Source organism: Bufo gargarizans, chromosome 8 (assembly GCF_014858855.1).
Source record: "Bufo gargarizans isolate SCDJY-AF-19 chromosome 8, ASM1485885v1, whole genome shotgun sequence".
Classification (NCBI taxonomy): domain Eukaryota; kingdom Metazoa; phylum Chordata; class Amphibia; order Anura; family Bufonidae; genus Bufo; species Bufo gargarizans.
Window position 1 is genome coordinate 140,713,064 of NC_058087.1, and position 14,058 is coordinate 140,727,121.

Here is a 14,058-nt window from a genome sequence, read left to right on the forward strand (position 1 = left end):
ACAAAAAAAAGCATTTCTACAATAGGGGGCCGAGAAAAAGTGAGGGATGCACACAGCCACTATCCGTATTTTGCGGATTCGCATTTTGCGGACCACAAATTACATACGATCAGGTGCAGGAAGCCTAATGATGTATGTTTTAAATATATATGTCACATAAATAAAGAGATAAATATATAGACAAATAAAAGTTACTATGGTTACTACAAAAGAGAATGTCTTGAATGCAAAACATCTAAATATAAAATAAATAAATAAAACAGACATCCCTTTATTTGTGTGAGATTTTTTAAAGGGGTTCTACAGTTTATTTAAACTGATGATCTGTCCTCTGGCTAGATCATCAGCATCTGATTGGCGGGGGTCCGACACCCGCCGATCAGCTGTTTGAGGACCTATCCTCAGGAGAGCTCATCAATACTAGATCGGCGGGGGGACCGACACCCAGCACTCCCGCCGATCGGCTGTATGAAGGGACGGCGCGCACAGTGCACACTGTTTCGCCATAGACACAGCAGCGAGCAGGAAAAGAGACGGCATGTTTACACTTCCCTTCTTACAGTTGATCGGTGGGGGTGCCCGGTGTCGGACCCCCGCTGATCTGATACTGATGACCTATCCTGAGGATATTAAAAGCCTGGAACAGTCTCCTGTCTCAGTAATTCCAAGCACAAAGAAGCCATTGCGTTAGGGAGCTGCCAGTTAAGCCATTGCCTAGCAGCTTCAAACTGGAAATGCAAAACTGAAAGGATTGCAGAAGTTATTCGCCAAGAGTTAACTTTCCAGTAAACACAGCTGAAGGTCTCCAGGGCTGGAAATAGAGGAGGATATTTACAGTACAAATATCTTTTGCAGGGAAAGGGGGGAAATCATTTTTTTAAGGACTGAACTGAAGAAGTGTCTGCATTTTGGCTGCAACTACAGCAACAAACGTCCTGTTCCTTTAAGAAGACTCAGCACTCCTCAGTCAGTACTAGAGCGGAGCAGGAAGTGATGAGGTCCGGCTCCTGAGGGGTTAATGCCTGCTCCAGTAGTGCAGCGTGGCACTGCTGGGAGGTCAGTGCGGCAGTGCCCCTCTGGTACCCGTGCACACTGGCATTTCCTCTGAGCTCACAGAAAGTAGGAGCAGGCATCCTCCCACCATCCCCTTCTCGGAAGAGGAAGTTTCTGAATAACGGTCAGAGCTCCAGAAGCCGGGAGAAGACTGCAGGAATCTGGAAGTTGTGGGAGATCTGCTGCCACCCTTGGCCCAGCAGATGATAGGATGACATCCACCTCCTCCTTCTCCTCAGCAGGATGACAGCCTATTCACTAAACCTTAAGGTGTTCTGGCTGCTGGTGATCATCTTGTTGACAGGCGTCTGCTGCATGTTCCTTGCCCTCAGAAGAAGCAGTCATGAGGATGATGGGGGTTGTCAGGAGCAATCCCTCAGCAGTTTGCAACTTCTCTTCAAGTTGGGCTTGGTGATCCTGGTGTGCTATGTGGTCTTCAGATGCTGCAACTACCCCCAACCTAAGGATCACCACCTAAATTTCCATCATCGTCAGCAACAGCAGCTCAGGAGGAATCTGCTGGAAACCTTCTATGAACAGCACATCAAGCTTTCTCCACATGTTCTTGGCCACAGCAAAGCACATGTCAGCCAGATAGTGGGCGAGCTCATCAAAGTGGGCAAAGCCAAGCAACATGATGCCGGCGTCATCTTCAGAGGGGACTACCTACAGATTGGAAGTGCCTATGAGCAACATAAAATCAACAGCCCGGACTGCTTTGACATCTTGGTGCCTCTAAAAATGCCACAGAGTCTGAAGCTGGAGCCTGTTTTCGCACAGGTTGGTAAAAAAGAGTTCATGCCCATGCTTGGTGGGTCTGTACTATGTGGGGTGGCGGCTCCCAAAAAGTCTGAGTGGGTTAAAACGTATAAGCAGTTTAACGATTGCTTTTGCCTGGAGGTAGACCGCCGACACCAGTTGTCCGCCAGCCTCATCCTCAAGTGGTTCCATTGGAAGATCCAAAGGTGTCTCAATGTCATCAGGTATCAGTTTGAGGAGAGATGTCACATTACGCTTACTGTGTGCGACAATAAACTCATTTTGAAAATTCTCCCCAGGTCGGATTATGTCTGCTGCCACATCTCCATGTCCGTACGACTTATCCCTGCCTTTCATCTGGGGGACTCTGTGTATGTCACTGCCCAACCTTGGGGCAGTTCGTCCCACCAGGACAACTTAAATCTGGATCCATATTGGGGGATAAACTTTTCAAAATATGAGCAGAAGTACCTGACCTGGTTCAAGGATCAGGCCCCTTCGAACTCGTGTCACCTGAAGTGCCTACAGATCATGAAGAGCCTGAGGGACCTGAGCAGCAAGACCTTCCAGCCTTCCTTCACCTGTCAGTGGAGATCCATCTTCTGCTCCTACAACTTGAAAACGACACTTTTCTACCTTTTGCTTCAGATTCCTTTTGAAAAGTGGGATGACTCATTCCTCATGGAGAGGATAGCCGACATTTTCATGTTCTGGAAGGAATGTTTGCAAAAGGAGGCACTTATGCATTTCTTTCTAGGTAACAGCACCCTTCCTAATTTCATCACGTTGCCAAAAATGTTCAAGGAAGCCCAGCCTGTAAATCTGCTGGAGGGTTACGGGCCCGAGTTATTGGACCGGGCCTGTTTCCAGCTACTTAACTTGTGGGTTCAAATGCCTCGGATACTTCGCATGAGTTCCCCTCCGAGGAACTTTATCAGGGAAGCATTAAGGTGCAAACACACAACTCTCTGAGTGGTTATACAATGACATAGGGCTTTATTGCACCCATGTGGCATTGGGAATATTAGCAGGGTTCATTTGGCAAATTCTATGCAATGCAGAAAATGTATTCGTAATGCCGTGAGGCGCCTCAATTTAGCGAAATCCTTGTGCATACTTGTGCTATTACATCATTATGCTTCATGCCAAAGAAACTAATCTCAGTATTTGCACACTTGTTATACTTTGTATGTTGTTTTTTTATTTATTTTTTTATTTTGAGTCAGCCTTTCAGTATTACTGCAGCAATTTTTTGTTTTATTTTTTTGCTTTGAGAGTCCAGATTACCGGTACTGTATGTCTTTTATGACTACCCAGATATAATGTGTGTAAGTACTGGAATATATGTTTTTGCAGTCCTTGCATTGGGTCTGTAGGGACTGTACGACTGCAAGTGACCTAATGTCTTCCATTCAACAGCAGCGCTCTCGCATCAGGGGTGTTGTCCTGGATGGTTGCAGGTCCCCATGGTGCTCAGTGTCACAGGTCACCATCCTCTTCTAGGTCATAGAGGTAAATGATGGAACACAAAGTGGATAATGCAGAATCGGTGTAGAATTTATGTAGCATATAGTGGCGACTCTCTGACTCTGGTCCTGGTCCTTATCTTCTTCTCAGCACCATTCACACGTCCGCAATTCTGTTCCGCATTTTGCGGAACGGAATTGCGGACCCATTCATTTCTAAGGGGCCGCACGATGTGCTGCCCGGATCCGGAATTGCCGACCCACGCTTCAGGGTCCGCAATTCCGTTCCCGAAAAAAATAGAACATGTCCTATTCTGGTCCGCAATTGCGGACAAGATTAGGCATTTTCTATCAAGTGCCGGCAATGTGCCGTCCGCAAAATACGGAACGCACATTGTCGGTGTCCGTGTTTTGTGGATCCGCAAAACACGCACATGTGAATGGACCCGCTCCTGCACACGACCGTTGTTGTTTTGCGGTCTGTTTTTTATGGATCCGTAGTTTTTTTCCCCTCTGATTTAAGTTCTCTTCCATTTCGTTATTGCACAAAACATATCCGTATGGTTTCCGTATTTGATCCGTTTTTTTGCAGATCGGAAACAGTAACTTATTAATCACCAAACACATGAGCAATATGGGCTGGGCATAGCATTCCTACAGTATGGATCCGCAAAATACGGATGACATACGGACGTGTTCCGTATTTTTTGCGGACCCATTGACTTGAATGGTGGCTCGGACCGTGATTTGTGGGCAATAATAGGACATGCACTACTTTTTTGCAGAACGGAAATACGGAAATGAAATGCACATGGAGTAACTTTCGTTGTTTTTGCGGACCCGTTGAAGTGAATGGTTCCGCATATGGTCCAGAAAAAAAAAAACGGAAGGGGAAAGAAAATACGTTTGTGTGCATGAGCCCTAAAAAAAGACTTCTGTGTACGAGGCGTTGCGTCGTGTAATTGCGGTGACTAAATGCTTGATGGATTTAGCATTATCCATTATGTGTGCGGTCCCTTTGTCTCTATACAATAGTAACAAAGTGACTGCTACCATAATAGACAGGCTGGTTAGGTTGCTTTTTCCAATGGCGACTCTTCTTACAGAACCTTTGTATGTCTTTTGGTCGGCTTAAATTGATGCAAAGCAGAGGTCAGCAACACTACAACTCCCGTTCACTTCCGAGTACAGCCAAGCAAGTGTGGATGCTGGGAGTTGTAGTTGCTGAAGGCTGCTGATTCCTGATCTAAAGCAATACAGAGAGAAGAGCCGCATGATTTTTCACGACAATCTTAAATTTTCATAAAGGGATTTTCCAGAAGTAATATATTGATGGCCTATCCTCAGGATAGGTCATCAATATGATATTGGTGGAGGTACGACTCCGAGCACCCCTGCCGATCAGCGTCTTGAAGAGGCCAGCATCTTCCTAAGGGCTCATGCACACAAACGTATTTTCTTTCCATGTCCGTTCTCTTTTTATTTTATTTTTTGCAGACCGTATGCGGAACCATTCATTTCAGTGTCTGCAAAAAAAAACCAGAAGTTACTCCGTGTGCGTTTCGTTTCTGTATGTCCGTTCTGAAAAAAAATAGAACATGTCCTATTATTGTCCGCATTACGGACAAGGATAGGACTGTTCTATTAGGGGCCAGCCGTTCTGTTCCGCAAAATAAGGAATGCACAAGGATGTCATCCGTTTTTTTTTTTTTTTTGGTGAACCGCAAAATACATACGCTCGTGTGCATGAGCCCTAAGCCAGTGATTTCACGTTTATTAGTCACATGGCCTATATGGAGCTCAGTCCCATTCAGCTGAATGGGCCTGGGCTGCAATACCAAGCACATCCACTATACAATGTACGGCGCTGTGCTTTTTATGCTGTGAGGAGCAGAGCACAGCAGCCCGTCATAATCGGGCCACAATACGGCCACAGGCACACATGTGTCTCGTGTGCAAGGCGCCTAACAGTGCACTTTCTGCACCACAGAACTTTACAGCGGGTCCTCCTAGGGTAAAGGTCTGGGTGGACGGGGCAAACAAGTGTAATTTTTCCATTTTGGACACAGAATGAGGCTGGTAGGGTTGTCTTTTCTTTATAGTGCTCTATTAATTTATTTTTTATTAGATTTTTAACTCAATTATTATTTTCCGCATTCACTAAGCAGGATCAACTGGATGTGGTACGATGGGTTATTGTGGCTTATTATGGACCATGCGTGACTGTGCTCCGAGGAGGTCCGCTGCCAGTACCCCACTGTACAGAATACGTATTGGCAGCCATAGGCTATATCACTATACTGCTTTTCCCACGCTGGTTTTTGTAAAGGACTCTCATTGTTTCCGGAGAATAATCGCTCCTGTTTGTGCCGATGTCATTTTTAAATATTATTATTATTTTTTTATTTATTTTTTCTCCATTTTAAAAGTTCTGCAATCATAATTGCTAGTCCAATAGCCATGGCATTGATTCTGACCTGCCCCCGGACTGCCCATGGGTTGACCTGCCAACTCTAAGGGCTCATGCACACGTCCGTTGCTTAGGTCCGTACCCGAGCCGCATTCAGTTCAATGGGGCCGCAAAAGGGGTTTTCCAAGAGAACAGAACCGTTGACCTATCCTCTGGATTGGTCATCATTATCATATCGGTGGCGGTCTGAATCCTGGTAGCCCCTGCTGATCAGCTGTCTGAAGTCGTCACAGCTTACCAAGCACAGCGCTGTACATTGTATAGTGGCCGTGCATGGTATTGCAGCTCAGGCCCATTCACTTGCATGGGACTGAACTGCACGTAGACCATGTGACCGATTAACGTGACATCACTGGCCTAGGAAGAGAAAAGCGATCAGTGGCCTGTTCAAACAGCTCGTCGTGGGGGTGCCGGGAGTCAGACTCCTATCGTTCTGATATTGACGATCTATCCCGAGGATGGGTCATCAATATTCTATTCCTGGAAAACCCCTTTAAATGACCTGCTTTTATTCTCGTGGCCATACTGTACGCTTAAAGGGTTTTTCCAGTTTCTAGATATTGATGACCTTCAAGGTTTAACATTTTAAACATATCTCCTCTCCACAGGATGGTGGGGATCCCATCGCTGAGAAAATGACACATGGGTTCATAGATCAGAGGAAAACTATTGATCTGTAGTAAAAAATAAATCATGTACAAAATCACCAGCACCAATTTTACCCAAAAATCTTAGATATGTATATGATTGCAATGCAATTTATTTGATGAGGCTAGCACTTTAAGAAGAGTTCAGGTCTTTGAAAACCGCATACTGTACCATTGACCACCAATGGGGCACATAAGTACAGAGTGGTATAGTGACTCCAGCGATGGCTGCCATACTGATGAAATCCACTTTACAATGGCTGTGGCAAAACTGTTATTGACTTGCACTATAAGTATAACCGCCATAGGGTGTTGTAAGGTAGAGAAGCCTGTTTGGTACGCCATGTATTTCACCAGTTTATTAGTACAGCTTGCACTAAACGCTTACAACACTATTGGTCAGTTTGCCTGAATATTTTATTTTTTTAATATTTAAAAAAATAAAAGATTCATGGAGTCATTTATCAATCCGGTGTAAAGTAGAACTGGCTTAGTTGCCCATAGCAACCAATCGGATTCCTCCTTTCATTTTAGACAGCTCCCTTGGAGAATGAAAGGTGGAATCTGATTGGTTGCTATGGGCAACTAAGCCAGTTCTATTTTACACCAGTTTGATAAATGACTCCATAAGAATTGTATTTAAGGTCCCAGTGGCCATAGTTGCCAACTAGTCCCGAATTTGCAGGGACTGTACCTAATTTTCTGAGACAATTCTCCTGACCAATTCTGGCTGTCTTAAGCTGGAAATAGGTGGGGCATTTGTAAGTCCTTCCCACAAGTGGGTCTGGGGCGTTCCAAGGACAGGGCTTAAATGTCCCCAGTTTATCAACTACAATGTTGGGGACTTCAGTTCAGATCTGAACAATTCTGAACACCTGTAGCACAAAACGGGTTAGACATGGTTTATGTAGTTGTGTTTCAAATGTCATTTTTCACAGAAATTCAGGGTAGAAAAACATTTTGTCGCATTGTCATAATTCGGTGAAACCTGTCTTGAGACTGGCCTGTTTAGGTCCTAATTACATAGTTGCCAACAGTCCCAAATTTTCAGAGACAAACCTAGCAAATTTGACTTGTCCTGGCCCCGAAAAATGGGTGTGGATTATGTAAACCCCACCCAGAAGTAGACATTTAGGCCTTGTTTGGACGTGACCTTACATGCAGTGAATTTATCGACACAATTGTCGGTAAGGATCAAATTACGTTTAGAGGGTGTAATAGTAGCCTTCAAATGTCCTTCTGAAGTGCCAGTTGGGACGGAGAACATCATCCCACACATATGTAATAGAAATATATGCTTGGAGAAAACGTGATGTTTCGGTAACAACCAATCAAGTGTTTGATTTATTTATTTTGCTAAAATAATCATCTACAGCTGAAATCTGATTGGTTCTATGAACCACTACCGTTGCTTCTAACCGTTCGTTCTGCTTCATTTTTGGTTGGTTGAGGACATCAAGGCCCCATTACACTTTACCTTGTTCCGACCATGGACATTAATGGCATGCGCAGAAGGTACGCAGTCAATGTGTGATGGTTAGTGTCTACCCTTCTCTTAGTTGGGGTGGACACTGAGGACTCAGTCTCGTTCTCTTCATGGTGGGACTCTGTCCTACCAGACATCTATTTCATGTCCTGTGGATATCCAATAAGTGCATTCGGTAACAATACCCCTTGGCTATGGGTAGTGTTGAGGTTCAATTTGGGCAACATTTTTACAAGACCAGCATTTCATCCTGACATACAACATGTGTCATGGTCCATGGTACAGCCTAGTACTTGAATGAAGTCAAATCAGACACATTTTTTTTATCTAGTTGAGCGTCCACATACTGTCAGCCACAATTGAACATAGTATGGGTTATGTATGGTACGCAAAGAGGCTCATGGGGGCCGAGCAGCTAACAGATGGTGCTGTGGACCCCATGTAGATTATTTGCTTTCATGTTGCCTTAAAGCACCCTCTCAGCTTTCACAATCACAGACCATTTCATCAGCTTTATAATAATTGAATGCAATCTAAAAAAAAAATCACACGTGTAATATCTCTAATACTTCAAGGACCAAATCATCACATGACTTTTTATATACTGTATATATTTTTTTATGGCATTAAATCAGATTTTGCTTGCCTTTTAAAAAAGTTTCTCCAGGCTCCCGATATTGGTGACCTATGGTCAGTATAGGTCAGTAATATCCCATCTGTGAGAAGGTCAGACGCCCTGCACCCCCACCAATCAGCTGTTCCCTACAGCCTTCAGCACTGGACCAGGAAGCAGACTGCTGCGTTCAATGTGTAGTGGCCATGCTGGGTACTGCAGCTCAGCTCCCATTCACTTCAGAGGAGCTGAGCTACAGTAACCCAGCATGACCACTGCATTATGAACGGAGCTGTCTGCTTCCTGTTCAGTCCTGGTGGCCGGTCGTGGGGGTGCGGTGTGTCAAACCCTCACGGATTGGATATTAATGACCTATCCTGACAATAGGTCATCAATATCAGAAGCCTGGAAAGCTTCCTTAAAGTTGCTTACCTACTCACCAGCATCCTGTTCCGTCTGCCCCTGCTGTCATCCGATGTCATTCCTATTGTATTTGTGTGTTAAGATACCTCATTATTATAAAGCATATCATATTTTGGATGTCTAATATATTTTGTGTAAAATAAAAATATATTATTGTATTTGAACAGATTTCTTTCTATATATGTAGCTGAATCACGTTCCATTCCATATCATATATGATGATTTATATCATGTTTATGAGTATATCACACCTTGAAATAAAGGTTCATCTTGTAAGGATTTGGATGATGCCTTGTTACAGTTAGAGCTGAAATTCTGTCCTCTGGATAGGTCATCAGTATCTTATCGGTGGGGATCTAACACCTGGGACCCCCACCGATCAGCTGTTTGAGACGGCACCGGGGCTCCTGTGAGTGCCGCGGACTTCCCCCTGCTCCCGAAGCACAGCGCCGTATATTGTATTGCGGTTGTGCTTGGTATCACTCTCAGGCCCATTCACTTCAATGGGGCTGGGCTGCGCCTAGGCCACGTGACAGATGAATGTGACATCACTGACCTAGGGTAAGCTGTCAGAAGGCCGTGGGAGCAGCAGCCTCTTTAAACAGCAGATCGGCAGGGGTCCCGGGTGTCGGACCCCCACTGATCAGATACTGATGACCTATCCAGAGGATAAGGCCTCTTGCACACGAACGCGTGAGCCCCGTTGCCGTATTGCGAACCGCATTTGCGGATCTGCAATACACTGGTGCCGTTCCGTGGGCATTCCGCATCACAGATGCGGACCCATTCACTTCAATGGGTCCAAAAATCCGGAGATGCGGCACGGAACAGAACCACTACGGAGTGCTTCCGTGGGGTTTCGTCCCATACTTCCGTTCTGCAAAAAGATAGAACATGTTCTATCTTTTTGCGGAACGGCCGGATCGCGGACCCATTAAACTGAATGGGTCCACGATCCGCTGCGGCTGCCCCTCGGACTGTGCTTGTTCATTGCGGCCCGCATTTTGCGTGCTGCAGCATGACCATGGGGTGCACACGTTCATGTGCAAGAGGCCTAAGTCATCAGTTAAAAAATCTTGGGAAACCCTTTTAAAATGTGGAAAATACAAGTATTGTCTATACTAAATAAAGCTGATAGAACCTCCGATTCAGCCTGAAGGACGACTTAAGACAGATGACCGTGTCGTCACTCGGCCTAGGAGAAGCTGAGAGAAGGCCACGGCACTACTGCGAGCGCTGCTGCCTTCTCGAACAGCTGATTGGTGGGGGTCTCTGGTGTGCGGACCCCCACCAATCAGATACTGATGAGCTATCCAGAGGATTGATCATCAGTATTTAAATCTCAGAAAACCTAGATGTATTTTATTGGGATTTTATGTGATAGACCAACATAAAGTAGCGGGTATGTGCGAAGTGAAAAGAAAATGCTACATGGTTTTCAAAATGTTTAATAAATAAAAATCTGGAAAGTGTGGTGTGTATTGGTACTCAGCCCCCCTGAGTCAGTACTTTGTAGGACCACTTTTCGTTGCAATTACAGCTCCAAGTCTTTCGGGGTATTTGCACATCTAGAGGCTGAAATTTATGCCCATTCTTTGCAAAATACAGCATCTCAAGCTCAGTCAGATTGGATGGAGATCAACATTTTAAGTCTTGCCACAGATTCTCAATGGGATTTAGGTCTGGACTGTGACTGGACCATTCTAACACATGACTATGCTTTGCTCTAAACCAGGGATGCCCAACCTGTGGCCCTCCAGCTGTTGCAAAACTACAACTCCCACCATGCCCTGCTGTAGGCAGTCTTTGCATGCTGGGAGTTGTAGTTCTGCAACAGCTGGAGAGCCGCAGTTTGCCTATCACTGGCCTACACCCATCAGCTTACAGCAGGGCATGATGGGAGTTGTAGTGTTACAACAGCTGGAGGGCCGCAGGTTGAGCATCCCTGCTCTAAACCATTCCATTGTAGCTCTGGCTGTATCCTGCTGGAAGGTGAACCTCCACCCCAGTCTTAAGTCTTTGGGAGCTTCTACCAGACTTTCCTGCCCTTTAAAGGACATCTGTGAGCAGATTTGTACCTCTGACACTGGCTGACCTGTTACATGTGCGCTTGGCAGATGAAGGCATCTGTGTTGGTCCCATGTTCATATGTGCCCGCATTGCTGAAGCCAAGCGCACATGCAACGGATCAGCCACTTTCATAGGTACAAATCTGCTGACAGATGCTCTTTAATGTGGATTGTTTGACTGTGTAGGAGCAGTATACTTCTATCAATCTACTACACGATAAGGGTCCATTCACACAACCGCAAAATGAGTCCGCATCCGTTCCGCAATTTTGAGGAACAGGTGCAGACCCATTAATTTTCGACGGGGACGGAATGTGCTGTCTGCATTTGTAAAACCGCACTTCCGGACAAGCAAAAGCATTTTCTATGAGAGTGTCGGCGTTGTGCGGTCCGCAAAATGCGAAACGCACATTGCCAGTGTCCGTGTTTTGCAGATCTGCAAAACACATACAGACGTGTTAATGGACCCTTATCCAGAAATTCCAATAATGCGCCAGGAAAAAAAGAGTCCCATGCTAGAGTAGTGGGTAAATTGACTAATATTCCTTCCCTGATTAGTCAGCACAATAGTAGATCTGAATTTCCGATAATGCAAGTCCATCCCCCCCCCACAAAAACAACCCAAAAAAGATTATTAAAGGGGTTTTCCGACAGTAGAATATTGATGACCTATCCTCGGTGGGGGTCCGACACCCAGCACCACTACTCATCAGAGGCCTCCTCCACAGCATACCTGTCACAGCGCCGTCCATTGGATAGTGGCTGTACTTGGTATTGCAGCCCAGGCCCATCGACTTGAATGAGACTGAGCTGAACGTAGGCCACGTGACTGAGGAGTGTGACATCACTGACCTAGGAAGATGGCGCGCGGATAAACTCGCCTGAGTGCTGTGACCCTTTCAAACAGCTGGTAGTTGGACCCCCACTGATCAGATACTGATGACCTATCCTGAGGAAAGGTTATCAATATTTTACTCCTAGAAAACCCCTTTAAATCCAGAGGCACAGGCATCAACGGACATTATCAGATGGGAGAACCACATATTAGATGGGCTGAACCCGACCATGGTGGGATCTGCTGACAGTGCATGGGCCCCTATGAACATGGCATGACGGCTGTTACATTTTCCATCTTGTATGAATTTTGCTCAGTTTTTCTCATATGGAACTGAAATATACTGATGATTCATTTCCTCTTTTTTTGTGTGCTGCGGTTTAGAGTGACAAAGGAAATGATCCTGCAGTAAGTAAGCCAAGATAAGGCCCGAAATGCCCAAATGTGTAGTAGGATGTCAGAAACTTTTTATGATCATTTTTCAATGAAACTACTCCATTCAATGCCTGTAATCAGGGGTGTAACGCTGTGAATGCTGAGGTAAATGTTGCATCCAGACCCTGGTGCCTGAGGAGTCCCCAAAACCCAGACTGGAACATGAGAAGGCACCAATATTATAAATGGCACATGATAGGTGGGGTCTGGTTACAGATTTTGCATTGGGGCCCAGGAATGTCAGCCACAGATGTTCTTGGGTGTCAGGAGCCTCCTTACATCATGTGATTTAGACTTAGGCACTGTGTTAGGTGCAGACCTAGACCCCCCAGCTTTTGGAGATGGATGGATTAGTAGGACTGGTTATGTATGTTGCGCATGGCATGGTATTTCATAGAGGTCTGGTCTGGCTGGGGTCTGTATTTATTCAGGCTGTCTGGTCTGTATATATTTAGCGAGTCTGATCTGGGGTCTGTATTTATATCTGATCTGGTTCAGGTTCTGTATTTAGGGTTTCTGGTAAGGCATTTCTACTATTTTTAGGGGGCTGCTCTGGGGTCTGTATTCATTTAGATGGTCCAGTATGGAGTTTGTATTCATTCAGGCTGTCTAGTCTGGGGTCTGCCTTTATGTAGGGGTCTCATCTGGTTTGGAGTCTGTATTTATTTAGGAGGTGTGGTAAGGGGTTTGTATTAGTTTTAGGGGCCTGGTCTGGGGCCTGTATTCGTTCAGGTGGTTTGGTCAGGGGTTTGAATTTGTCCAGGCTATCTGGTCTGGTATCTGTATTTATTTAGGGGGGTTGGCTTCATTCTCTAATCAGAGACTGCAGTGTACCTTCTCATGCTGCTCTGGCACAAGCGCAGAGAATCTGGATCAGCTACTGTTCATGCGCTCCTTCCTGGAAATGTAGTGACACATGCGCAGTCGCTGCTCCAGCAGTGGAAGCAGAGCTTCTGCGCTTGCGCTGCTTCACAGAACAGTGATGCAGGCGCGAGATTGTCAGGGTCGAGAGAGATGTCAAGCCCCGACAATCGACAGGCAGGTGGGTGCTTCTTCACCTGTGGAGACAGCCCCTCAGAGGTGAACCGTTTCGGAATAGGGTGCCCAGGGCCCACCAGTAACATTCATTCTGGGGGCCCCCTACATAGATACATGCAAATATTACCCATTCACACAGCAGCAAGATGTTACAAAGTGATTGATTATAGGTGGTCCCTGCAGAAACATCAAGAAGGTGGGTTCCTAGTGAATGAGGATTCTGGCTGGCCTGCCTCGTTTTCTAGAAGTCATCCCAGCCACCCGTATCTATAATAATAAACTGTTAAATGGTTTGAGTTGAGATGCTATATGCTGCCTGTCTATATGTACTGCAGTCACTCTTCTCTGTCCTGTTGCACTTGTGCAGGGGGTATGAGACTAGGGTCCCGCATTGCTCGGGGGCCCACCGGGAAATTCACCTGTACCCCTGTGGGCCAGTCCAAGCCTGGACGTGAGGAACTCTTATTAATGAGACAAATCGATTTGTTAGAATTTACTTATCCCTACCAGTAACATGCCCTTTATGCTCATGCACATCGCTATATTCTAAGGCCTCTTTCACACGAGCGTGTCCGGATAAGGTCCGGATGCATTGCGGCAAACCGGGGCGAGTAGGTACCCAATTGCAGTCAGTTTTGACTGCGATTGCGTTCTGTTGCTCAGTTTTTATCGCGCGGGTGCAATGTGTTTTGCACGCGCGTGATAAAAAACTGATTGTGGTACCCAGACCTGAACCCGGACTTCTTCACAGAAGTTTAGGTTTG

General features: G+C 45.7%; 1 protein-coding gene across 1 annotated transcript; it reads left to right on the forward strand.

Annotated features, from left to right (window-relative positions):
- Nucleotides 1-531: 531 nt before the first annotated feature.
- On the forward strand, nucleotides 532-3,545 carry ITPRIPL2 (ITPRIP like 2). The gene has a single exon (XM_044304131.1). The coding sequence runs from the start codon at nucleotides 1,297-1,299 to the stop codon at nucleotides 2,782-2,784; it is 1,488 nt and encodes a 495-aa protein (XP_044160066.1). The 5' UTR covers nucleotides 532-1,296; the 3' UTR covers nucleotides 2,785-3,545.
- The last annotated feature ends 10,513 nt before the right edge of the window (nucleotides 3,546-14,058 follow it).

Coding starts and splice junctions, on each gene's coding strand:
- ITPRIPL2 (XM_044304131.1), top strand. CDS start 1,297: ATGACAGCCTATTCACTAAACCTTAAGGTGTTCTGGCTGCTGGTGATC.